The 27,123-nt window shown below is 33.8% G+C and overlaps 1 protein-coding gene across 2 annotated transcripts in view; it reads right to left on the bottom strand.

Annotated features, from left to right (window-relative positions):
• Positions 1 to 27,123, bottom strand: part of LOC127719322 (ubiquitin conjugation factor E4 B-like) — an 82,592-nt gene that overhangs the window by 32,819 nt on the left and 22,650 nt on the right. Inside the window, exons 4-11 of one of the 2 annotated variants that reach the window (XM_052225378.1) lie at positions 20,900 to 20,987; positions 11,011 to 11,137; positions 10,405 to 10,537; positions 7,292 to 7,424; positions 6,748 to 6,848; positions 3,172 to 3,280; positions 2,026 to 2,166; positions 371 to 487 (exon numbers count right to left, since the gene is read on the bottom strand). In XM_052225378.1, coding sequence (XP_052081338.1) covers positions 371 to 487; positions 2,026 to 2,166; positions 3,172 to 3,280; positions 6,748 to 6,848; positions 7,292 to 7,424; positions 10,405 to 10,537; positions 11,011 to 11,137; positions 20,900 to 20,987 — 949 coding nt within the window. Of the gene's footprint in view, positions 1 to 370; positions 488 to 2,025; positions 2,167 to 3,171; positions 3,281 to 6,747; positions 6,849 to 7,291; positions 7,425 to 10,404; positions 10,538 to 11,010; positions 11,138 to 17,994; positions 18,044 to 20,899; positions 20,988 to 27,123 lie in introns of those variants that run through there. The other variant, XM_052225379.1, reaches the window with a different exon arrangement.

Genomic DNA, 27,123 nt, shown 5'->3' with positions numbered 1-27,123 from the left:
GCTTACTGCATGTTGTACTTTGAATATTTTTCCATTTCTTGTAGATTGAATTTAATATTATCAGACAACTATTGTATTATATTTGATATGATAAAATGCAGATAAAAACCATCTACTGTGAAATTTACTATGACTTTGTGTAGGTTTTCTAAAATAGATTAAGCATATATAGAATTGTCCATGTCTTTTATATGAAAATACAGTAAAGTAAGTATTTTGTCATCTTTAAGATATCTTCTTGTAACTCAGACCTGATTAAAGACTACAGCTTTTATTACAATTCATTGAATGATTTTCTTGTATTTCAATGGATCAATTCAATTTTTCTGTAACATTTTACTTTGTCACTTCTTATTGAAAACCAACTCACATTATCTTCAGCAAACAATGATAAACCAAGAAATGGTCCTAACACAGACAACTTCTCTAACTCTATCCCTGCAGCTTGTGTTAAAGAATCTGGTAACCAGTTACTCTGTTTTACTATCTATAAAAACAATAAGAAAGAATCATTTAAAGGAATAAAACTCAGCTATGCCACACTCAGGATCTATACAAAAGACAGAACATTGATATGACACGACACATAATTGTGTATTGAAGGATTTTTTTTAATATACGTATGATTTATGAAAATGTCTCCTGTTATAACATAATATAGACAAAGGCTTCTAAGTCAGGAGCCTCTAGCCTTTGTTAGTCTTGTATTATTTTTAATTTTAGTTTCTTGTGTACAATTTGGAGTTTAGTATGGCGTTCATTATCACTGAACTAGTATATATATTTGTTTAGGGGCCAGCTGAAGGACGCCTCCGGGTGCGGGAATTTCTCGCTGCATTGAAGACCTGTTGGTGGCCTTCTGCTGTTGTCTGTTCTGTGGTCGGGTTGTTGTCTCTTTGACACATTCCCCATTTCCATTCTCAATTTTATTCTAGTTAATTGTACTTTTAAAGCAATTTCCATTCAAAATTTCAAAATGTGATGCAATCAGTTAAAATAAATTTGATCTGAGTTTGGTGATAATAAGCATTTATCAACTGATTTTTATAGTTTGTTCTTATGTTGTGCTGTTACACCACTGTCCCAGGTTAGGGGAGGGTTGAGTGCTCACAAACATGTTTAACCTCGCCACATTCTTTATGTGCCTGTCCAAAGTCAGGAACCTGTAGTTCAGTGGTTGTCGTTGGTTCATGTCTGTCATATTTGTTTTGTTATAAATTAGGCAGTTAGTTTTCTCAATTGAATTCTTTCATATTTTTCATGATGGGGCCTTTTATAGCCGACTATACCGTATGGGTTTTTTCTCATTGTTGAACCACATCTCCTTATTTTTATATTATGTATATATAAGTTTCATTACATTTGGTTGAGGCAAACTAAGATTAGAGTAAAACTAATTTTGAGACGTACTGACAGGCATACAGACGTACAGGGGGAAAACTAATGCCCCCTCCGCTGGGGTGGGGGCATACGAAACATGTATTGAAGAAGTTTTAAAAAATAATATATGTATGAATTATTATAATGTGTCCTGTTATAACAAAGATACAGATAAAGGCTTTTGGTATTAAATGCACTTTTAAAGCAATTTCCATTCAAAATTTTATGCAATCAGTTAATACAATAATATTAATCCCGTTTATGTAGCATACTCATTTTGACTGCAGAGGGTGGGCTTGATCACTGACCTGATCGAACAAAACAAAAAGATATAAATTCTGTATTTGCTGCTTTCCCACATAAAGACTGATTGGCTCAGTGAACTAGCATGTTTAAAGTTCAGCTCAGAGAATCAGTCGAGAACAAAGCAAGCTTCATATTGATATAACGTGAATAAGTTCTCATCTTGAAATGCATGACATGAATGATTTACCATGAAGAAACGAAGAGCGCATGACTCAAGGAACGAAATATTCAAGTTAAGATAAGAAAATTTTTACCAAGAACATATTGTGCTGGGATGTACTGGGGCCTTACCAAAACTAATCCTTGTGTATTAAAGTGACAACAATGATTTGTACATACCAGTGAGCAGACTGGCCTTGTATTGCCACTTTTTATTTCACACAACTCTGTCAACACACAAAGAGGGTCCTTATACTCATCACTGTCTAGAGACAGAGGATGAATCATCCGTGTTAAACTGTGGAGAACTGGTTCAAATATCTACAATGAAAACATAGAGGGTCATTATAATCATATTGTGTAAACCAATGAGGGAACCAGACTTTTACCACTGCAGGAAATACAATGTAACTTAAAGAAATCTTTTCACAAGTTATTTGAATTCTATTAAAAACCACAGAAAAGATGATTATTTGTAAAAAGAGCTGTTAATTTATCATACATTCATATGTAAAATTGGTTTACCCAACATTGTTCCCCGTACCAAGTCGGGGTATCTGAACTATGTATTTGTTGGTTGTTGTTTGTACTTTCTTGTTCGTCTCATTTTTCACCAGAGAAGATGGGTGATGGTAATTGGTGTGTTACAATTACTGTGCAACATATTTTGTTTATTCTTTTTTTCTGTACTATTTGTATCATACCTGAGCGAATGTTTCTTTTTCAAAATAACAAATCATGTACAAGTTTTGGTAAACATCCTGGAGGACTTTTTGTTACTTACCTTACAGAATGTATCTTTATCAGGACAGATTTTCTGTACAATTTCTGGTAAACATCCTGGAGGACCTTTGTAACTTACATTACAGAATGTATCTTTATCAGAACAGATTGTGTGTACAAGTTCTGGTGAACATCCTGGAGGACTTTTGTAACTTACCTTACAGAATGTATTGTTATCAGGACAGATTGTACAAGTTCTGGTGAACATCCTGGAGGACTTTTGTAACTTACCTTACAGAATGTATCTCTATCAGAACAGATTGTATGTACAAGTTCTGGTGAATATCCTGGAGGACTTGTGTAACTAACCTTACAGAATGTATCTCTATCAGGACAGATTGTGTGTACAAGTTCTGGTGAACATCCTGGAGGACTTTTGTAACTTACCTTACAGAATGTATCTCTATCAGAACAGATTGTGTGTACAAGTTCTGGTGAATATCCTGGAGGACTTGTGTAACTTACCTTACAGAATGTATCTCTATCAGGACAGATTGTCTGTATAAGTTCTGGTAAACATCCTGGAGGAACTTTGTGACTTACCTTACAGAATGTATCTCTATCAGGACAGATTGTCTGTACAAGTTCTGGTAGAAATCCTCGAGGAAGATTGTGAGACAATAAATAAGGTAATAATAAGGACATTCCAGATCTGTAAAACAAATAAAATATCAATTATGTACAAATATCACACATCCCATGTTCTAACACACAAAATATCGAAAACTATATATCACATGTTCTAAAACACCACAGACAAAAAACTATTTATCATATACTTATTGAAAACAATGGTATTATTGTACCCCTTGATAAAACTAATTTGTACATAAAACGAGAATGTGTCCATAGTACACTATCATTTTCTATGTTCAATGGACTATGAAATTGGAGTCAAAACTCTAGTTTGGCATCAAAATTGGAAAGATCATATCATAGGGAACATGTGTACAAAGTTTCAAGTTGATTGGACTTCAACTTCATCAAAAACTACCTTGACCAAAAATTGTAACATAAAGCGGGACAGACGGACGAACGAACGGACGCACATACCGAAAAACATAATGTCCCTAGGTGGGGCTTAAAAATTATATTTATTCATTAAATCTGAAGATTTGTCTTAGCCGTGTGATATGACTTTCGTTATCAACTGCTTCCAGTTATTTTTGCATGCCAAAATTAGAGGCTCTAAAGAAAGAGCCTGTGTCGCTCATCTTGGTCTATTTGCATATTCAACATAGGAAACTCTCCAACATAGAAGAGGTGTAATACCACCATTAATTTTCCCCTATTAGCAGTCAGGGGCATTACTTAAACAAGTAACTTTTAAAATTACTTATATAAGTAACTTTTCTAAATATTATTTTTATATGTGTCCTATTATACAGATTTCACTAGTTTTAACAAATTTTTACAGTCATCTGGTTATTTTTCCCATGAAATATAAAATCTAATCCTTCTGAAAATTTAATTGCCTTTCTGACGCACTTATCTTTCATATCGACGCTTCTGGGTCAAAGATTGGTCTCTATGGACTATCAAAATATCATTTTCCTTGAAAATCTTGAAGGTAGACATATATAAATAGATAGAAACTTGTGAATTAATTAAGACTTAAAGTTATTTATAATGTGTAACCCAAAACAATTACATATGCTCCTTAAATAAGAGTTATTACTAATTATTTCAAAGATGTATAAAATAACTTATTCAAGTAACATTTTTGTCATTATTTTTAAAGTAACCCTTTATGTCTATACTCCTTTCAAATCTAATAAGTTCTTAATTTTATGATATAAAATGATGTAAAATTCATGAAAACTTCATTTAGTCCATGCTTCTATTGAAATTTAAAATAACTCTATTGAGTAATTTTATATTTTTTAAAAACAAAAATTACCTATATAAGTAACTAAAAAAAGTTACTTGTTTAAGTAACGCCCCTGACTGATTAGTCTTTGTTAAATTTGCACTTTTCAAAAAATTGTGCAGAATTTATCTTTGTTTCAAATAAAGAAATACTTGGCATGAGTAAATTTTTATCCTGTCCAGTACTATGGACAAAATTTCACATAACATTTCATTGCATATAAGAAAATAACCATCACTGGAAATTAACCAATCATATTTCAACCCTTTTTTTCCTTTGTACAAGCTTTAGTAACCATGTAACCTCAAGTTTCCAAAATATTCTATAGAAACAGCAAATAAAAATCAAAGTGCTTGTAAGCACTGAAGGGTAAAGGTTGCTTTAATTTATTAGTGGAAAGTAAAATTAAACATTGCATTGTCAAAACATTGGTTGTAGTTGATTCAACTACAAATATATATGGACAAAGAAAGATAACTTCAATTTTAAGATTACTTGAACAATGACATCATTGATATTTTTAGAACAGATATAAGATTAATGCACCTTGCACAAGTTATGTAATTTTCTTGACAAGTATAACATTATTTTGTAACTTGAATATCTGAGAATATTTTTCATTGATAAATTTCTGGAAAAGTTCATGGACAGGATGTTTACAATGATATATATGATCAATGCACTATATTATGTGTACCTCAAAAGTAGTAATATACATTGGAAGATTTAGATATCAAGTAAGAACCATAGGGTTTTGATTGTATTTCATGCAATCTTTACCCAAAAAATGGTGCTTTGAAGCACCCAAGATATATGTTCATGTATATGAATTTTTTTAATGCAATGAAATGTAGGATTAATTTCCCACAACTGTCAAATTCAAGTGAGTATTTTTTTCAACCCTTGTATACAACCGGATGTGACATACTATGATTTGATGGTATTACACCTAGACGAGAATAGAATTCATGACAAAAATCTGTTTTGTTAATCTTGTATTGCTGATCATTTAGACTGTTCACTTTCTGAGTGAAGTTGAAGTTTCTCTGTATCTTCTTTAGTTTTTGCACAAAACAGGGTAAAAAAAAAAACTCATTTAAGGACAATCACTCCTACAAAAGTGACAATCTACTAACTATATTGGCAAAATTTGACTTGTGAAAAGATCTTGCCTTGCCTATCATTTTTGTGATTTAAAGTGTCTATTTATCTATTATAATTTTTATTATATTAGGCAAAACATAAAAAAATTGGTAAAAATCGAGTTGTCAGTTGATTTCCTCCGTATTGTAATAATTGCAGATTTGTCTTGCTGATAATTTTTGTTTATTTAAGTTTCTATCTATCTATTATGATTTTTAAGATATACAGCAAAAACGTAAAAGATTGGTAAAAATCATCATCAAAGGGCTTTAACTCTAATAAATAGTCGTCTGAAGATTTCTACAATGTGAATTTACTTCTAGAACTTGTCTTGCTGATCCTATTTGCAATGTAATGTTTCTCTGTATCTATTATAATTTCAAAATAATAGGCAAAAATTAGAAAAAAATGATTAAATTTGTCATTGAAGTGCAATAACTCCTATAAGAAGTCGTTTGACAATTTAGACGTATAAGGACAATTGGTACAGCTGAAAATTCTGAACATTTTTGCTTCAGTCAGATTTTTTCTTTTCATAACGGTTTTCAAAATAATAGACAAAACTTGCATTTTTACCCTATGTTCTATTTTTAGCAATGGCAGCCATGTCGGTTGGCAGGCGGGGTCATCGGACACATTTTTAAACTAGATACCCCAATATTGATTGTGGCCAAGTTTGGTTAAATTTGGCCTAGTAATTTCAAAGGAGAAGATTTTTGTAAAAGTTAACGGACGACAACGATGACAACAGACTCCAAAGTGATGAGAAAAGCTCACTTGGCCCATTTGGCCAGGTGAGCTAAAAAGTACTTTTTTATTAGTAGTGCTAGATATTTAGTTGGTACTTTATGACAAGAGGGCTAATATAATTGTGCAACTAGACATGATAAACTTTGAAACTGAAATGTTGCTTTAATTGTATACCCAGGTATGAATTAAACAAAATAAAAAAAAAAGATACATATGGCCCTTTATGTTATAGTAAAATCCAAACATTGTAGCGCCCCGAGAGAACGACCACTTCTCTTTCAATTCTCACCACTTCTCCCTATGATTCTGAAGAAGTGTGAGCCCTGTATGACATATTCACCCTCATACAAACCTACCTTGGTCTAGTAAAAACTCCTTGTAAAACCATTGCTGTATGACATACACACTGGTTCCTGGCTGAAGATAACATTGTACTCATAGGTGGCATACTTGCTCTCTGTAACATTGATGCAAATAAGTAAATAGTGAATTTCACCTTCAAATTGCTTTTAAACCAATGCAAAATAATGTCTCAATATTTTGACTGTGTGAGATGGCTCAGGACTGTTATATAATTCTGATACAGATAATGGCCTCTCACTTAAAGAGTCATTGTTGGTTCATTATGTAGATATCTATCCAATTTAACTTAAAAAATAAAGGATATTACTAATGCAGTGAGGTTACACCTTACATCTAGGATTTGATAGATTGATGGCTGTTTGCTTAATTCCATGTAGCAATTATATTTATGCATATTCAGGACGAACGTAGAAATTGTTAGTGCGAGTCATTTCACTTTATCATATATGAGATGGCAGTGATTATAGTATACCAATATTGATAAAGAAACCATTGCTTTTCATATAGTTTATAAATTTTTGCAGACTTCCTATATACCTTAGGAGCTGTTCTTTCTTCAATAGCCACTCTATCATAGCTGTCCAGTAAATAGTTTATCAAATCTGTATCCTTACATTTCTCTGGTTCATACTTAAATTCTCGTCGTAATTGTAAACTGGGGGCTAAAGATCTAAATAAATAAATACAATATAACATTAATGTCTCTGCTTCATACTTAAATTCTCATCGTATTTGTAAACTAGGGGCTAAAGATCTAAATAAATAAATACAACATTACATTAATGTTCTGGTCCATAATTAATCTGTTAACATTACTGTTATCTTTCACAACTAAGAAATGAAAGAAGTTAATGTATGGAATCCGATTCTCATTGACAAATTATCCTTGATACTAATCAACAGAAGTAGTCCACCACTATAAAACCATCAAACATGTAATAATGTTGGTGTTGTAAGGTAGAATTAGTGACGAAATAATTCTGATTTTCCTGATAGCATATTGAAGATACTAGCTATAGTTAAAGTGTTTCTTTTAAGAATCAAAGCACTGTAAGCGCTGTAGGCAGTTAACTAAGGCAAACGTAATTATGAAAACTGTGGCAGTTTTGCTTCATTTTTTTTAAAAATTTGAAAGAACTAACATTAAACATTCGTATATTGTACATTTATGTTTATTTAATGAATTGATTATTAAGGCAAATTAATTAATATTTCATCAAGGTTTTCAAAAGCAACGCATATATCAATGTAAACGACCCCCATCTTCACCCCAAGTCCATGATGTCACTCCATACCAAGTTTGGTATAAAATGACAGGTGATTATAAAACAGTTGTTGGTCAATCAATCTTGGGCTTTACACTGCTTGAAAGATTTATATGTTTTCTTTAAAATGAGCCATAAATGATAATTATAGGCCCAGAAATAAAACAATTAAAGTAAATTCAATTAACCTAGACTCATTTTTTGCATCAATAAAATTTAAAAATAAATAAGAAATAATTGTAACAGGATGCCGTTACGAAGTCTCCCAAACAAAGCTCCCATAATTCGTCATTCCCATGGTCGCCTGACATTGGGCAAAGTCCAGTACATATTGGTTTCAGGTCTAGTAAAGTGATATGCATATATATGTGACCCTGTATGTCATTCAAATCTTTTTGAAACGACGAACAGGTATAAATATAGTTGAGGAGTGGGTATCTCAACCGTTTACAAGTTCTCAAACAGGAGGGAGTGGGTCAACCCCAGGGACTCCCCATATATTTCATTCGATTTGTTATATTGTCCCATTCATGAATATATATGATTTAGGGGTGGGGATCTCAACTGTTTACAAGTTCTCAAACAGGAAGGGGTATGGTGACCCCAGGGACTCCCCATATATTTCATTTGATTTGTTATATTGTCCCATACATGAATATATATGGTTTAGGGGTGGGGATCTCGACCGTTTACAAGTTCTTAAACAGGAAGGGGTATGGTGACCCCAGGGACTCCCCCTATATTTCATTTGATTTGTTTTGTTGTCTTATACATGAATACATATGGTTTAGGGGTGGGATCTCAACCATTTCCAAGTTTTCAAACAGGAGGGGGTGGGGTGACCCCAGGGACTCCCCATGTATTTCATTTGATTTGTTATATTGTCCCATACATGAATATATATGGTTTAGGGGTGGGGATGTCGACCATTTCACAGTTCTGAAACAGGAGGGGTGGGGTGACCTAAGGGACTCCCCCATTTATTTCATTTGATTTGTTATATTGTCCCATACATGAATATATATGGTTAAGGGGTGGGGATCTCGACCATTAACAAGTTCTTAAACAGAAGGGGATGGGGTGACACTGGGGACTCCCCCAAATTATTTTCATTTGATTTGTTTTATTGTCCCATACAAGTATATATATGGTTTAAGGGTGAGGATCATGACCGTTTTCAAGATAAAAGCACATTTTCAAATTGAAGGGGGTTGGGACGATCCCCAGGGACTCATCCTATATTTTATTTTATTTGTTTTATTGTCCTGTTCTTATTACTGAAGACCACGTGTGTCTATCACTTACTGTTTTCGAGAAATAGACATTTGAAAATTTAAAATAATAAAATCCCATAGGGTTCTTCAGTAAACCCCTCCCTTCTTTAGGCCCCTAAAAATACCCCTAAATAGACCCCAATGCACAAACAAAAGATTATGGCTCCGCTAGACATGTTAGTCTTACATTTTATGAAACCCTAAGAAAATCTGAAAAGCTGTCCGATTTGTCTTCTTAGACGGTTCGAGTGGATTCGGTCCGACTTGTCTCGGCGACGAGTTGTCCACATAACTTAAAACATCCCATCAACGTCGATTTCCAGATCTGTTTCATGACCTCGTTTCATTCATAAAATAACAACAACCTTATTTGGCAAGATAAGTTAAAATTACTGCCAACTTAAATATATAACTATATTTCCTCTATCATAGAGATTTGTTGTACATGAACAATATTCATGCGCATTTTGCCATTTGTTAAATATAAACAACTTGTAATTACTGATTTTCATTGATGAAATATTTCATACAATTGTTCTTTGACATCTTAGCCAAAAGCACAGGGGATAATAAACTACATACAGATTTCTATTGAGCACTACTTCCTATATATGTGCAACTTCAAAACTTTGGGTGGTTCGACGATCATTTAAGGTTTTTCTGGTCATATTTTTTGTAATCCAGAATTAAAAGTATGAAAAAAATGTTCAATTAGTTATAAATAACATAATAGCCAGCAAGATAATAACAATGGCATGTATTTCAGCATTTATTGGGTAGAACATAAATCTAGGGTGCTCGCATAATGCAGCTTAACTGCCTAAAAATGTATACAAAGATTAATGACAATCAGGGAATTTTTCCTTTTCTTGTTTATGAAATACCTGTTGTACAGTACATTTTGTTATTGAGTGTACATTTTGTTATAATTTTTCAGTGTTTTACATACGACTTATTTCCAATGAAATTCAATTGTTTGGGGTGGAGACTTACGTTTTTGGGGACAGGAGCCTGGTTTCCTTGGTGATACAATTGTTTTGGTTAGAGACTTACGTTTTTGGACTGGAGCTTGGTTTCCTTGGTGATACAATTGTTTGGGGTGGAGACTTACGTTTTTGGACTGGAGCCTGGTTTCCTTGGTGATACAGTTCTAAGTTTCAGGATAGGATTATCAGAGCTTTCTCTTATCTTCAACAAAACTTCCATTACTGTCTCATTTACCAAATCTTTATAATCTATACAACCTGTACAAAATATTGATAACAGTCTTTTAAGTGACATTTTTTTTTATGGAGATGAAGTGCTTTTATACAGTATTCAAACTTGGCCACCACCAGTCAAAGCTTTTAAAATTTTCATCAGGCCTATAAAAATTTCTACTTTGGCAAAAATAGAATCTTTTCAATATTTTCTGAAAAATGAGCAGCCGACGTGTGGCTTCAAAATTTTTACCATGAAGACCTTGTTATTGAATTTATAAAATGTTAATTAACTCAAAGTGGTTGTCCAATATCAGGGAGCATGCAAACATGTCTACATAAGACTTGCACACTCAACACTTTTTGACGCTTTGTTTTTTCTCTATATTAATCATTGTATGCCTATGGACTATCTTCATTGTCTCCACATGCCTGTTCCAGAATTTGTTTTGCCAATGAGCACTGATGAAATTAACCTATAGTCTAACATACATAACCTTTTAACCTACAATACTAACCTTGGTCAACTGAGTCGCTCAGTTGTGGTAAATGAAGCGTATCAGATGAACTTTCCTTCCAGGACACCAGGAATATCGACCTTATTGCACTTAACATTTGTTCTTCATTAGCTTCAGCACCGACCTCCTGAAATATCACATGATTATTTAGTTTATATTAATAGTCAAACTAATAGAAAATATTTGTATTTCACAATACATTTAGTGGTTACTTAACCTCGTTATCTTTTATAAAAATTTGCATGTTTCTGTTATTTCTTATTAAGTGTTCTCTGACATGTCTTGTCAGCATTTTATCTGTCACAACAAGTATAACAATAGAGGTGGGATATATATCAATGAGAAATACAAAATGAACCAAAAGATGTGTCTTTACATTTGGAGGACAACCATTAATCTACATTGCCTTAAAATTAACCCTACAGTACCTATATTTTACTTTGCCTTAAGTCTATCAAACAAACATCTTATTTCTCCTCTGCCACAAGCAGATTCCCTAAACTAACTTTGTCAATAATTTTCTAATTGATAATTGTAAACTAAATCCATGTATGTTTTGTATATTAGTTAAATTCAAACATCATATTCAGTCTCTGGTGTGTTGATGGTTTCTTTATAAGCATGTTTCAATTTCCATTCTCAATTTTGTTATACTTATGTTTGTATTTACCTGTCGATGTTTCACATCATATTTAGTGTCTGTTTATATGTTTGTTTGTATTTACCCGTCGACATTTCACATCATATTAAGTCTCTGTTTATATGTTTGTTTGTATTTACCTGTCGATGTTTCACATCATATTTTACAGCCTTCACGCTTAACTTTTGAGTCCACAAGCCAGAAGCTCAGTTTTTTTTAAATTTTAGTTGGATTCTGTTGGCTTGTAGAGAAGAATTTTACAAGTCCGAAAGCAATTTTACAAGCCAATGCCGTAGGACTTGTGGTTAAGCGTGAAGACTGTATTTAGTCTCTATTTATATGTTTGTTTATATTTACCCGTCGACATTTCACATCATATTTAGTCTCTGTTTATATGTTTGTTTGTATTTACCCGTCAACGTTTCACATCATATTTAGTCTCTGTTTATATGTTTGTTTGTATTTACCCATCGACGCTTCACATCATATTTAGTCTCTGTTTATATGTTTGTTTGTATTTACCCGTCGACGTTTCACATCATATTAAGTCTCTGTTTATATGTTTGTTTGTATTTACCCGTCCACGTTTCACATCATATTTAGTCTCTGTTTATATGTTTGTTTGTATTTACCCGTCCACGTTTCACACCATATTTAGTTTCTGTTTATATGTTTGTTTGTATTTCCCCATCGACGTTTCACATCATATTTAGTCTCTGTTTATATGTTTGTTTGTATTTCCCCATCGACGTTTCACATCATATTTAGTCTCTGTTTATATGTTTGTTTGTATTTACCCGTCAACGTTTCACATCATATTTAGCCTCTGTTTATATGTTTGTTTGTATTTCCCCATCGACGTTTCACATCATATTTAGTCTCTGTTTATATGTTTGTTTGTATTTCCCCATCGACGTTTCACATCATATTTAGTCTCTGTTTATATGTTTGTTTGTATTTACCCGTCGACGTTTCACATCATATTTAGCCTCTGTTTATATGTTTGTTTGTATTTCCCCATCAACGTTTCACATCATATTTAGCCTCTGTTTATATGTTTGTTTGTATTTCCCCATCAACGTTTCACATCATATTTAGTCTCTGTTTATATGTTTGTTTGTATTTACCCGTCGACGTTTCACATCATATTTAGCCTCTGTTTATATGTTTGTTTGTATTTCCCCATCAACGTTTCACATCATATTTAGCCTCTGTTTATATGTTTGTTTGTATTTCCCCATCAACGTTTCACATCATATTTAGCCTCTGTTTATATGTTTGTTTGTATTTACCCATCGACGTTTCACATCATATTTAGCCTCTGTTTATATGTTTGTTTGTATTTCCCCATCAACGTTTCACATCTTATTTAGTCTCTGTTTATATGTTTGTTTGTATTTCCCCATCGACGTTTCACATCATATTTAGCCTCTGTTTATATGTTTGTTTGTATTTACCCATCGACGTTTCACATCATATTTAGCCTCTGTTTATATGTTTGTTTGTATTTCCCCATCAACGTTTCACATCATATTTAGTTTCTGTTTATATGTTTGTCTGTATTTCCCCATCAACGTTTCACATCATATTTAGTCTCTGTTTATATGTTTGTTTGTATTTCCCCATCAACGTTTCACATCATATTTAGTCTCTGTTTATATGTTTGTTTGTATTTCCCCATCGACGTTTCACATCATATTTAGCCTCTGTTTATATGTTTGTTTGTATTTACCCATCGACGTTTCACATCATATTTAGCCTCTGTTTATATGTTTGTTTGTATTTCCCCATCAACGTTTCACATCATATTTAGTTTCTGTTTATATGTTTGTCTGTATTTCCCCATCAACGTTTCACATCATATTTAGTCTCTGTTTATATGTTTGTCTGTATTTCCCCATCAACGTTTCACATCATATTTAGTTTCTGTTTATATGTTTGTCTGTATTTACCCGTCCACGTTTCACACCATATTTAGTTTCTGTTTATATGTTTGTCTGTATTTCCCCATCGACGTTTCACATCATATTTAGCCTCTGTTTATATGTTTGTTTATATTTCCCCATCAACGTTTCACATCTTATTTAGTCTCTGTTTATATGTTTGTTTGTATTTACCCGTCGACATTTCACATCATATTTAGTCTCTGTTTATATGTTTGTTTGTATTTCCCCATCGACGTTTCACATCATATTTAGCCTCTGTTTATATGTTTGTTTATATTTCCCCATCAACGTTTCACATCTTATTTAGTCTCTGTTTATATGTTTGTTTGTATTTACCCGTCGACATTTCACATCATATTTAGTCTCTGTTTATATGTTTGTTTGTATTTACCCGTCCACGTTTCACATCATATTTAGTCTCTGTTTATATGTTTGTTTGTATTTACCCGTCAACGTTTCACATCATATTTAGCCTCTGTTTATATGTTTGTTTGTATTTCCCCATCGACGTTTCACATCATATTTAGTCTCTGTTTATATGTTTGTTTGTATTTCTCCATCGACGTTTCACATCATATTTAGCCTCTGTTTATATGTTTGTTTGTATTTCCCCATCGACGTTTCACATCATATATAGCCTCTGTTTATATGTTTGTTTGTATTCACCTGTCGACGTTTCACATCATATTTAGCCTCTGTTTATATGTTTGTTTATATTTCCCCATCAACGTTTCACATCTTATTTAGTCTCTGTTTATATGTTTGTTTGTATTTCCCCATCGACGTTTCACATCATATTTAGCCTCTGTTTATATGTTTGTTTGTATTTCCCCATCGACGTTTCACATCATATATAGCCTCTGTTTATATGTTTGTTTGTATTTACCCATCAACGTTTCACATCATATATAGCCTCTGTTTATATGTTTGTTTGTATTTACCCATCGACGTTTCACATCTTATTTAGTCTCTGTTTATATGTTTGTTTGTATTTCCCCATCGACGTTTCACATCTTATTTAGTGTCTGTTTATATGTTTGTTTGTATTTACCCGTCCACGTTTCACATCATATTTAGCCTCTGTTTATATGTTTGTTTGTATTTCCCCATCAACGTTTCACATCATATTTAGCCTCTGTTTATATGTTTGTTTGTATTTCCCCATCAACGTTTCACATCATATTCAGCCTCTGTTTATATGTTTGTTTGTATTCACCTGTCGACGTTTCACATCATATTTAGACTTTATTTATATGTATTTCCCCACCGACGCTTCACATCATATTTAGCCTCTGTTTATATGTTTGTTTATATTTCCCCATCAACGTTTCACATCTTATTTAGTCTCTGTTTATATGTTTGTTTGTATTTACCCATCGACGTTTCACATCATATTTAGTCTCTGTTTATATGTTTGTTTGTATTTCCCCATCGACGTTTCACATCATATTTAGCCTCTGTTTATATGTTTGTTTATATTTCCCCATCAACATTTCACATCATATTTAGTCTCTGTTTATATGTTTGTATGTATTTCCCCATCAACGTTTCACATCATATTTAGTGTCTGTTTATATGTTTGTTTGTATTTCCCCATCGACGTTTCACATCATATTTAGTCTCTGTTTATATGTTTGTTTGTATTTCCCCATCGACGTTTCACATCATATTTAGCCTCTGTTTATATGTTTGTTTGTATTTCCCCATCAACGTTTCACATCATATTTAGCCTCTGTTTATATGTTTGTTTGTATTTACCCATCAACGTTTCACATCATATTTAGTCTCTGTTTATATGTTTGTTTGTATTTACCCGTCGACGTTTCACATCATATTTAGTGTCTGTTTATATGTTTGTTTGTATTTCCCCATCGACGTTTCACATCATATTTAGTCTCTGTTTATATGTTTGTTTGTATTTCCCCATCGACGTTTCACATCATATTTAGTCTCTGTTTATATGTTTGTATGTATTTACCCATCAACGTTTCACATCATATTTAGCCTCTGTTTATATGTTTGTTTGTATTTACCCGTCGACGTTTCACATCATATTTAGCCTCTGTTTATATGTTTGTTTGTATTTCCCCATCAACGTTTCACATCATATTTAGCCTCTGTTTATATGTTTGTTTGTATTTACCCATCAACGTTTCACATCATATTTAGCCTCTGTTTATATGTTTGTTTGTATTTCCCCGTCGACGTTTCACATCATATTTAGACTCTGTTTATATGTTTGTTTGTATTTACCCGTTGACCTTTCACATTATATTTAGTGTCTGTTTATATGTTTGTTTGTATTTCCCCATCGACGTTTCACATCATATTTAGCCTCTGTTTATATGTTTGTTTATATTTCCCCATCAACGTTTCACATCTTATTTAGTCTCTGTTTATATGTTTGTTTGTATTTACCCGTCAACGTTTCACATCATATTTAGCCTCTGTTTATATGTTTGTTTGTATTTCCCCATCGACGTTTCACATCATATATAGCCTCTGTTTATATGTTTGTTTGTATTTACCCATCGACGTTTCACATCATATTTAGCCTCTGTTTATATGTTTGTTTGTATTTCCCCATCAACGTTTCACATCATATTTAGTCTCTGTTTATATGTTTGTTTGTATTTACCCGTCAACGTTTCACATCATATTTAGCCTCTGTTTATATGTTTGTTTGTATTTCCCCATCGACGTTTCACATCATATATAGCCTCTGTTTATATGTTTGTTTGTATTTACCCATCGACGTTTCACATCATATTTAGCCTCTGTTTATATGTTTGTTTGTATTTCCCCATCGACGTTTCACATCATATATAGCCTCTGTTTATATGTTTGTTTGTATTTCCCCATCGACGTTTCACATCATATTTAGTCTCTGTTTATATGTTTGTTTGTATTTCCCCATCGACGTTTCACATCATATTTAGTCTCTGTTTATATGTTTGTTTGTATTTCCCCATCGACGTTTCACATCATATATAGCCTCTGTTTATATGTTTGTTTGTATTTACCCATCAACGTTTCACATCATATTTAGCCTCTGTTTATATGTTTGTTTGTATTTCCCCATCAACGTTTCACATCATATTTGGTGTCTGTTTATATGTTTGTTTGTATTTACCCGTCCACGTTTCACATCATATTTAGTCTCTGTTTATATGTTTGTTTGTATTTACCCGTCCACGTTTCACATCATATTTAGCCTCTGTTTATATGTTTGTTTGTATTTCCCCATCGACGTTTCACATCATATTTAGCCTCTGTTTATATGTTTGTTTGTATTTCCCCATCGACGTTTCACATCATATTTAGCCTCTGTTTATATGTTTGTTTGTATTTCCCCATCGACGTTTCACATCATATTTAGTCTCTGTTTATATGTTTGTATGTATTTCCCCATCGACGTTTCACATCATATTTAGTCTCTGTTTATATGTTTGTTTGTATTTACCCGTCAACGTTTCACATCATATTTAGTCTCTGTTTATATGTTTGTTTGTATTTCCCCATCAACGTTTCACATCATATTTAGCCTCTGTTTATATGTTTGTTTGTATTTCCCCATCGACGTTTCACATCATATTTAGCCTCTGTTTATATGTTTGTTTGTATTTCCCCGTCCACGTTTCACATCATATTTAGTCTCTGTTTATATGTTTGTTTGTATTTCCCCATCAACGTTTCACATCATATTTAGCCTCTGTTTATATGTTTGTTTGTATTTCCCCATCGACGTTTCACATCATATTTAGTCTCTGTTTATATGTTTGTTTGTATTTCCCCATCAACGTTTCACATCATATTTAGCCTCTGTTTATATGTTTGTTTGTATTTCCCCATCAACGTTTCACATCATATTCAGCCTCTGTTTATATGTTTGTATGTATTTACCCATCAACGTTTCACATCATATTTAGCCTCTGTTTATATGTTTGTTTGTATTTCCCCATCAACGTTTCACATCTTATTTAGTCTCTGTTTATATGTTTGTTTGTATTTCCCCATCAACGTTTCACATCTTATTTAGTCTCTGTTTATATGTTTGTTTGTATTTACCCGTCGACGTTTCACATCATATTTAGTGTCTGTTTATATGTTTGTTTGTATTTCACCATCGACGTTTCACATCATATTTAGCCTCTGTTTATATGTTTGTTTGTATTTCCCCGTCGACGTTTCACATCATATTTAGTCTCTGTTTATATGTTTGTTTGTATTTACCATTCGACGTATCACATCATATTTAGCCTCTGTTTATATGTTTGTTTGTATTTCCCCGTCGACGTTTCACATCATATTTAGTCTCTGTTTATATGTTTGTTTGTATTTACCATTCGACGTTTCACATCATATTTAGTCTCTGTTTATATGTTTGTTTGTATTTACCCGTCGACGTTTCACATCATATTTAGTCTCTGTTTATATGTTTGTTTGTATTTCCCCGTCAACGTTTCACATCATATTTAGTGTCTGTTTATATGTTTGTTTGTATTTACCCCGTCAACGTTTCACATCATATTTAGTCTCTGTTTATATGTTTGTTTGTATTTACCCGTCCACGTTTCACATCATATTTAGTGTCTGTTTATATGTTTGTTTTTATTTCCCCATCGATGTTTCACATCATATTTAGCCTCTGTTTATATGTTTGTTTGTATTTCCCCATCGACGTTTCACATCATATTTAGCCTCTGTTTATATGTTTGTTTGTATTTACCCATCAACGTTTCACATCATATTTAGCCTCTGTTTATATGTTTGTTTGTATTTCCCCATCGACGTTTCACATCATATTTAGTCTCTGTTTATATGTTTGTTTGTATTCACCTGTCGACGTTTCACATCATATTTAGCCTCTGTTTATATGTTTGTTTGTATTTCCCCATCGACGTTTCACACCATATTTAGTTTCTGTTTATATGTTTGTTTGTATTTCCCCATCGACGTTTCACATCATATTTAGTCTCTGTTTATATGTTTGTTTGTATTTCCCCATCGACGTTTCACATCATATTTAGACTCTGTTTATATGTTTGTTTGTATTTACCCGTCAACGTTTCACATCATATTTAGCCTCTGTTTATATGTTTGTTTGTATTTACCCATCGACGTTTCACATCATATTTAGCCTCTGTTTATATGTTTGTTTGTATTTCCCCATCGACGTTTCACATCATATTTAGACTCTGTTTATATGTTTGTTTGTATTTACCCGTTGACCTTTCACATTATATTTAGCCTCTGTTTATATGTTTGTTTGTATTTACCCGTCCACGTTTCACATCATATTTAGTCTCTGTTTATATGTTTGTTTGTATTTACCCGTCAACGTTTCACATCATATTTAGCCTCTGTTTATATGTTTGTTTGTATTTCCCCGTCGACGTTTCACATCATATTTAGACTCTGTTTATATGTTTGTTTGTATTTACCCGTTGACCTTTCACATTATATTAAGTGTCTGTTTATATGTTTGTTTGTATTTACCCGTCAACGTTTCACATCATATTTGGTGTCTGTTTATATGTTTGTTTGTATTTACCCGTCCACGTTTCACATCATATTTAGTCTCTGTTTATATGTTTGTTTGTATTTCCCCATCGACGTTTCACATCATATTTAGTCTCTGTTTATATGTTTGTTTGTATTTCCCCATCGACGTTTCACATCATATTTAGTCTCTGTTTATATGTTTGTTTGTATTCACCTGTCGACGTTTCACATCATATATAGCCTCTGTTTATATGTTTGTTTGTATTTCCCCATCGACGTTTCACATCATATTTAGTCTCTGTTTATATGTTTGTTTGTATTTCCCCATCGACGTTTCACATCATATTTAGTCTCTGTTTATATGTTTGTTTGTATTTCCCCATCGACGTTTCACATCTTATTTAGTCTCTGTTTATATGTTTGTTTGTATTTCCCCATCGACGTTTCACATCATATTTAGCCTCTGTTTATATGTTTGTTTGTATTTCCCCATCAACGTTTCACATCATATTTAGCCTCTGTTTATATGTTTGTTTGTATTCACCTGTCGACGTTTCACATCATATTTAGCCTCTGTTTATATGTTTGTTTGTATTTCCCCATCGACGTTTCACATCTTATTTAGTCTCTGTTTATATGTTTGTTTGTATTTCCCCATCGACGTTTCACATCATATTTAGTCTCTGTTTATATGTTTGTTTGTATTTACCCGTCGACGTTTCACATCATATTTAGCCTCTGTTTATATGTTTGTTTGTATTTCCCCATCAACGTTTCACATCATATTTAGCCTCTGTTTATATGTTTGTTTGTATTTCCCCGTCGACGTTTCACATCATATTTAGACTCTGTTTATATGTTTGTTTGTATTTACCCGTTGACCTTTCACATTATATTTAGTGTCTGTTTATATGTTTGTTTGTATTTACCCGTCAACGTTTCACATCATATTTGGTGTCTGTTTATATGTTTGTTTGTATTTACCCGTCCACGTTTCACATCATATTTAGTCTCTGTTTATATGTTTGTTTGTATTTCCCCATCGACGTTTCACATCATATTTAGTCTCTGTTTATATGTTTGTTTGTATTTCCCCATCGACGTTTCACATCATATTTAGTCTCTGTTTATATGTTTGTTTGTATTTACCCGTCAACGTTTCACATCATATTTAGCCTCTGTTTATATGTTTGTTTGTATTTACCCATCGACGTTTCACATCATATTTAGCCTCTGTTTATATGTTTGTTTGTATTTCCCCATCGACGTTTCACATCATATTTAGCCTCTGTTTATATGTTTGTTTGTATTTACCCGTCGACATTTCACATCATATTTAGCCTCTGTTTATATGTTTGTTTGTATTTCCCCGTCGACGTTTCACATCATATTTAGTATCTGTTTATATGTTTGTTTGTATTTACCGGTCAATGTTTCACATCATATTTAGTCTCTGTTTATATGTTTGTTTGTATTTACCTGTTGACGTTTCACATCATATTTAGACTCTATTTATATTGTTTCCCCACCGACGCTTCACATCATATTTAGTATCTGTTTATATGTTTGTGTGTATTTACCTGTTGACGTTTCACATCATATTTAGTGTCTGTTTATATGTTTTTTTGTATTCACCCGTCGACGTTTCAATCATATTTAGTCTCTGTTTATATGTTTGTTTGTATTTACCCGTCGACGTTTCACATCATATTTAGTCTCTGTTTATATGTTTGTATGTATTTACCCATTGACGCTTCAAATCATATTTAGTCTCTTTTATTTATTTGTTTGTATTTACCCGTCGACGCTTCACATCATATTTAGTCTCTGTTTCATCAACTTCCATGGTTTCTATTCCAGAATCAACATCCATCTGAGACTGGAATCTAAAAATAAAGCATACTCTTACAAGGGGTCTCTAGAAAAAATCACTATTCAATAAATATTTCTGGACAAGCAACATGATTGGAGACTGTTAAGTAAGTAACATACTGATTCTGTCAACACAAAGTAACTTTACTGTGGTGAAGGGTCTGTAGTTAGTTCTCCATTACCCTAGCTATTAGTCAGAGATTATGTCAACACAAAGTAACTTTACTGTGGTGAAGGGTCTGTAGTTAGTTCTCCATTATCCTAGCTATTAGTCAGAGATTATGTCAACACAAAGTGACTTTACTGTGGTAAAGGGTCTGTAGTTAGTTCTCCATTATCCTAGCTATTAGTCAGAGATTATGTCAACACAAAGTAACTTTACTGTGGTGAAGGGTCTGCAGTAAGTTCTCCATTACCCTAGCTATTGGTCAGAGATTATGTCAACACAAAGTAACTTTACTGTGGTGAAGGGTCTGCAGTAAGTTCTCCATTACCCTAGCTATTGGTCAGAGATTATGTCAACACAAAGTAACTTTACTGTGGTAAAGGGTCTGTAGTTAGTTCTCCATTATCCTATTAGTCAGAGATTATGTCAACACAAAGTAACTTTACTGTGATGAAGGGTCTGTAGTTAGTTCTCCATTATCCTATTAGTCAGAGATTATGTCCACACAAAGTAACTTTACTGTGGTGAAGGGTCTGCAGTAAGTTCTCCATTACCCTAGCTATTAGTCAGAGATTATGTCAACACAAAGAAACTTTACTGTGGTGAAGGGTCTGTAGTTAGTTCTCCATTATCCTATTAGTCAGAGATTATGTCAACACAAAGTAACTTTACTGTGGTGAAGGGTCTGCAGTAAGTTCTCCATTATCCTATTAGTCACAAATTATGTCAACACAAAGTAACTTTACTGTGGTAAAGGGTCTGTAGCTAGTTCTCCATTACCCTAGCTATTAGTCAGAGATTATGTCAACACAAAGTAACTTTACTGTGGTGAAGGGTCTGCAGTAAGTTCTCCATTACCCTAGCTATTAGTCAGAGATTATGTCAACACAAAGTAACTTTACTGTGGTAAAGGGTCTGTAGTTAGTTCTTCATTATCCTATTAGTCAGAGAGTATGTCAACACAAAGTAACTTTACTGTGGTGAAGGGTCTGCAGTAAGTTCTCCATTACCCTAGCTATTAGTCAGAGATTATGTCAACACAAAGTAACTTTACTGTGGTAAAGGGTCTGTAGTTAGTTCTCCATTATCCTATTAGTCAGAGATTATGTCAACACAAAGTAACTTTACTGTGGTGAAGGGTCTGTAGTTAGTTCTCCATTATCCTATTAGTCAGAGATTATGTCAACACAAAGTAACTTTACTGTGGTGAAGGGTCTGCAGTAAGTTCTCCATTATCCTATTAGTCACAAATTATGTCAACACAAAGTAACTTTACTGTGGTAAAGGGTCTGTAGCTAGTTCTCCATTACCCTAGCTATTAGTCAGAGATTATGTCAACACAAAGTAACTTTACTGTGGTAAAGGGTCTGTAGTTAGTTCTCCATTATCCTATTAGTCAGAGATTATGTCAACACAAAGTAACTTTACTGTGGTAAAGGGTCTGTAGTTAGTTCTCCATTATCCTATTAGTCAGAGATTATGTCAACACAAAGTAACTTTACTGTGGTGAAGGGTCTGCAGTAAGTTCTCCATTACCCTAGCTATTAGTCAGAGATTATGTCAACACAAAGTAACTTTACTGTGGTAAAGGGTCTGTAGTTAGTTCTCCATTATCCTATTAGTCAGAGATTATGTCAACACAAAGTAACTTTACTGTGGTGAAGGGTCTGTAGTTAGTTCTCCATTATCCTATTAGTCAGAGATTATGTCAACACAAAGTAACTTTACTGTGGTGAAGGGTCTGCAGTAAGTTCTCCATTACCCTAGCTATTAGTCAGAGATTATGTCAACACAAAGTAACTTTACTGTGGTGAAGGGTCTGTAGTTAGTTCTCCATTACCCTAGCTATTAGTCAGAGATTATGTCAACACAAAGTAACTTTACTGTGGTGAAGGGTCTGCAGTAAGTTCTCCATTATCCTATTAGTCAGAGATTATGTCAACACAAAGTAACTTTACTGTGGTAAAGGGTCTGTAGTTAGTTCTCCATTACCCTAGCTATTAGTCAGAGATTATGTCCACACAAAGTAACTTTACTGTGGTGAAGGGTCTGCAGTAAGTTCTCCATTACCCTAGCTATTAGTCAGAGATTATGTCAACACAAAGTAACTTTACTGTGGTAAAGGGTCTGTAGTTAGTTCTCCATTATCCTATTAGTCAGAGATTATGTCAACACAAAGTAACTTTACTGTGGTGAAGGGTCTGCAGTTAGTTCTCCATTATCCTATTAGTCACAAATTATGTCAACACAAAGTAACTTTACTGTGGTAAAGGGTCTGTAGTTAGTTCTCCATTACCCTATTAGTCACAAATTATGTCAACACAAAGTAACTTTACTGTGGTGAAGGGTCTGTAGTTAGTTCTCCATTACCCTATTAGTCAGAGATTATGTCAACACAAAGTTACTTTACTGTGGTAAAGGGTCTGTAGTTAGTTCTCCATTACCCTAGCTATTAGTCAGAGATTATGTCAACACAAAGTTACTTTACTGTGGTGAAGGGTCTGTAGTTAGTTCTCCATTACCCTAGCTATTAGTCAGAGATTATGTCAACACAAAGTAACTTTACTGTGGTGAAGGGTCTGTAGTTAGTTCTCCATTACCCTAGCTATTGGCAGAGATTATGTCAACACAAAGTGACTTTACTGTGGTGAAGGGTCTGTAGTTAGTTCTCCATTACCCTATTAGTCAGAGATTATGTCAACACAAAGTTACTTTACTGTGGTAAAGGGTCTGTAGTTAGTTCTCCATTACCCTATTAGTCAGAGATTATGTCAACACAAAGTTACTTTACTGTGGTAAAGGGTCTGTAGTTAGTTCTCCATTACCCTAGCTATTAGTCAGAGATTATGTCAACACAAAGTAACTTTACTGTGGTGAAGGGTCTGTAGTTAGTTCTCCATTACCCTAGCTATTAGTCAGAGATTATGTCAACACAAAGTAACTTTACTGTGGTGAAGGGTCTGTAGTTAGTTCTCCATTACCCTAGCTATTGGCAGAGATTATGTCAACACAAAGTAACTTTACTGTGGTGAAGGGTCTGTAGTTAGTTCTCCATTATCCTATTAGTCAGAGATTATATCAACACAAAGTAACTTTACTGTGGTAAAGGGTCTGTAGTTAGTTCTCCATTACCCTAGCTATTGGCAGAGATTATGTCAACACAAAGTAACTTTACTGTGGTGAAGGGTCTGTAGTTAGTTCTCCATTATCCTATTAGTCAGAGATTATATCAACACAAAGTAACTTTACTGTGGTAAAGGGTCTGTAGTTAGTTCTCCATTACCCTAGCTATTAGTCAGAGATTATGTGAACACAAAGTAACTTTACTGTGGTGAAGGGTCTGTAGTTAGTTCTCCATTATCCTATTAGTCAGAGATTATGTCAACACAAAGTAACTTTACTGTGGTGAAGGGTCTGCAGTAAGTTCTCCATTATCCTATTAGTCACAAATTATGTCAACACAAAGTAACTTTACTGTGGTAAAGGGTCTGTAGCTAGTTCTCCATTACCCTAGCTATTAGTCAGAGATTATGTCAACACAAAGTAACTTTACTGTGGTAAAGGGTCTGTAGTTAGTTCTCCATTGTCCTATTAGTCAGAGATTATGTCAACACAAAGTAACTTTACTGTGGTGAAGGGTCTGCAGTAAGTTCTCCATTACCCTAGCTATTAGTCAGAGATTATGTCAACACAAAGTAACTTTACTGTGGTAAAGGGTCTGTAGTTAGTTCTCCATTATCCTATTAGTCAGAGATTATGTCAACACAAAGTAACTTTACTGTGGTGAAGGGTCTGTAGTTAGTTCTCCATTATCCTATTAGTCAGAGATTATGTCAACACAAAGTAACTTTACTGTGGTGAAGGGTCTGCAGTAAGTTCTCCATTACCCTAGCTATTAGTCAGAGATTATGTCAACACAAAGTAACTTTACTGTGGTGAAGGGTCTGTAGTTAGTTCTCCATTACCCTAGCTATTGGCAGAGATTATGTCAACACAAAGTGACTTTACTGTGGTGAAGGGTCTGTAGTTAGTTCTCCATTACCCTATTAGTCAGAGATTATGTCAACACAAAGTTACTTTACTGTGGTAAAGGGTCTGTAGTTAGTTCTCCATTACCCTATTAGTCAGAGATTATGTCAACACAAAGTTACTTTACTGTGGTAAAGGGTCTGTAGTTAGTTCTCCATTACCCTAGCTATTAGTCAGAGATTATGTCAACACAAAGTAACTTTACTGTGGTGAAGGGTCTGTAGTTAGTTCTCCATTACCCTAGCTATTAGTCAGAGATTATGTCAACACAAAGTAACTTTACTGTGGTGAAGGGTCTGTAGTTAGTTCTCCATTACCCTAGCTATTGGCAGAGATTATGTCAACACAAAGTAACTTTACTGTGGTGAAGGGTCTGTAGTTAGTTCTCCATTATCCTATTAGTCAGAGATTATATCAACACAAAGTAACTTTACTGTGGTAAAGGGTCTGTAGTTAGTTCTCCATTACCCTAGCTATTGGCAGAGATTATGTCAACACAAAGTAACTTTACTGTGGTGAAGGGTCTGTAGTTAGTTCTCCATTATCCTATTAGTCAGAGATTATATCAACACAAAGTAACTTTACTGTGGTAAAGGGTCTGTAGTTAGTTCTCCATTACCCTAGCTATTAGTCAGAGATTATGTCAACACAAAGTAACTTTACTGTGGTGAAGGGTCTGTAGTTAGTTCTCCATTATCCTATTAGTCAGAGATTATGTCAACACAAAGTAACTTTACTGTGGTGAAGGGTCTGCAGTAAGTTCTCCATTATCCTATTAGTCACAAATTATGTCAACACAAAGTAACTTTACTGTGGTAAAGGGTCTGTAGCTAGTTCTCCATTACCCTAGCTATTAGTCAGAGATTATGTCAACACAAAGTAACTTTACTGTGGTAAAGGGTCTGTAGTTAGTTCTCCATTATCCTATTAGTCAGAGATTATGTCCACACAAAGTAACTTTACTGTGGTGAAGGGTCTGCAGTAAGTTCTCCATTACCCTAGCTATTAGTCAGAGATTATGTCAACACAAAGTAACTTTACTGTGGTGAAGGGTCTGTAGTTAGTTCTCCATTATCCTATTAGTCAGAGATTATATCAACACAAAGTAACTTTACTGTGGTAAAGGGTCTGTAGTTAGTTCTCCATTACCCTAGCTATTAGTCAGAGATTATGTCAACACAAAGTAACTTTACTGTGGTGAAGGGTCTGTAGTTAGTTCTCCATTATCCTATTAGTCAGAGATTATGTCAACACAAAGTAACTTTACTGTGGTGAAGGGTCTGCAGTAAGTTCTCCATTATCCTATTAGTCACAAATTATGTCAACACAAAGTAACTTTACTGTGGTAAAGGGTCTGTAGCTAGTTCTCCATTACCCTAGCTATTAGTCAGAGATTATGTCAACACAAAGTAACTTTACTGTGGTAAAGGGTCTGTAGTTAGTTCTCCATTATCCTATTAGTCAGAGATTATGTCCACACAAAGTAACTTTACTGTGGTGAAGGGTCTGCAGTAAGTTCTCCATTACCCTAGCTATTAGTCAGAGATTATGTCAACACAAAGTAACTTTACTGTGGTGAAGGGTCTGTAGTTAGTTCTCCATTATCCTATTAGTCAGAGATTATGTCAACACAAAGTAACTTTACTGTGGTGAAGGGTCTGCAGTAAGTTCTCCATTATCCTATTAGTCACAAATTATGTCAACACAAAGTAACTTTACTGTGGTAAAGGGTCTGTAGCTAGTTCTCCATTACCCTAGCTATTAGTCAGAGATTATGTCAACACAAAGTAACTTTACTGTGGTAAAGGGTCTGTAGTTAGTTCTCCATTGTCCTATTAGTCAGAGATTATGTCCACACAAAGTAACTTTACTGTGGTGAAGGGTCTGCAGTAAGTTCTCCATTACCCTAGCTATTAGTCAGAGATTATGTCAACACAAAGTAACTTTACTGTGGT

This window comes from Mytilus californianus, unplaced genomic scaffold (genome assembly GCF_021869535.1).
Source record: "Mytilus californianus isolate M0D057914Y unplaced genomic scaffold, xbMytCali1.0.p SCAF_11, whole genome shotgun sequence".
Taxonomy (NCBI): domain Eukaryota; kingdom Metazoa; phylum Mollusca; class Bivalvia; order Mytilida; family Mytilidae; genus Mytilus; species Mytilus californianus.
The sequence above is the reverse complement of the archived record's forward strand: the minus strand, read 5'-3'. Positions and strand labels throughout refer to the sequence as shown.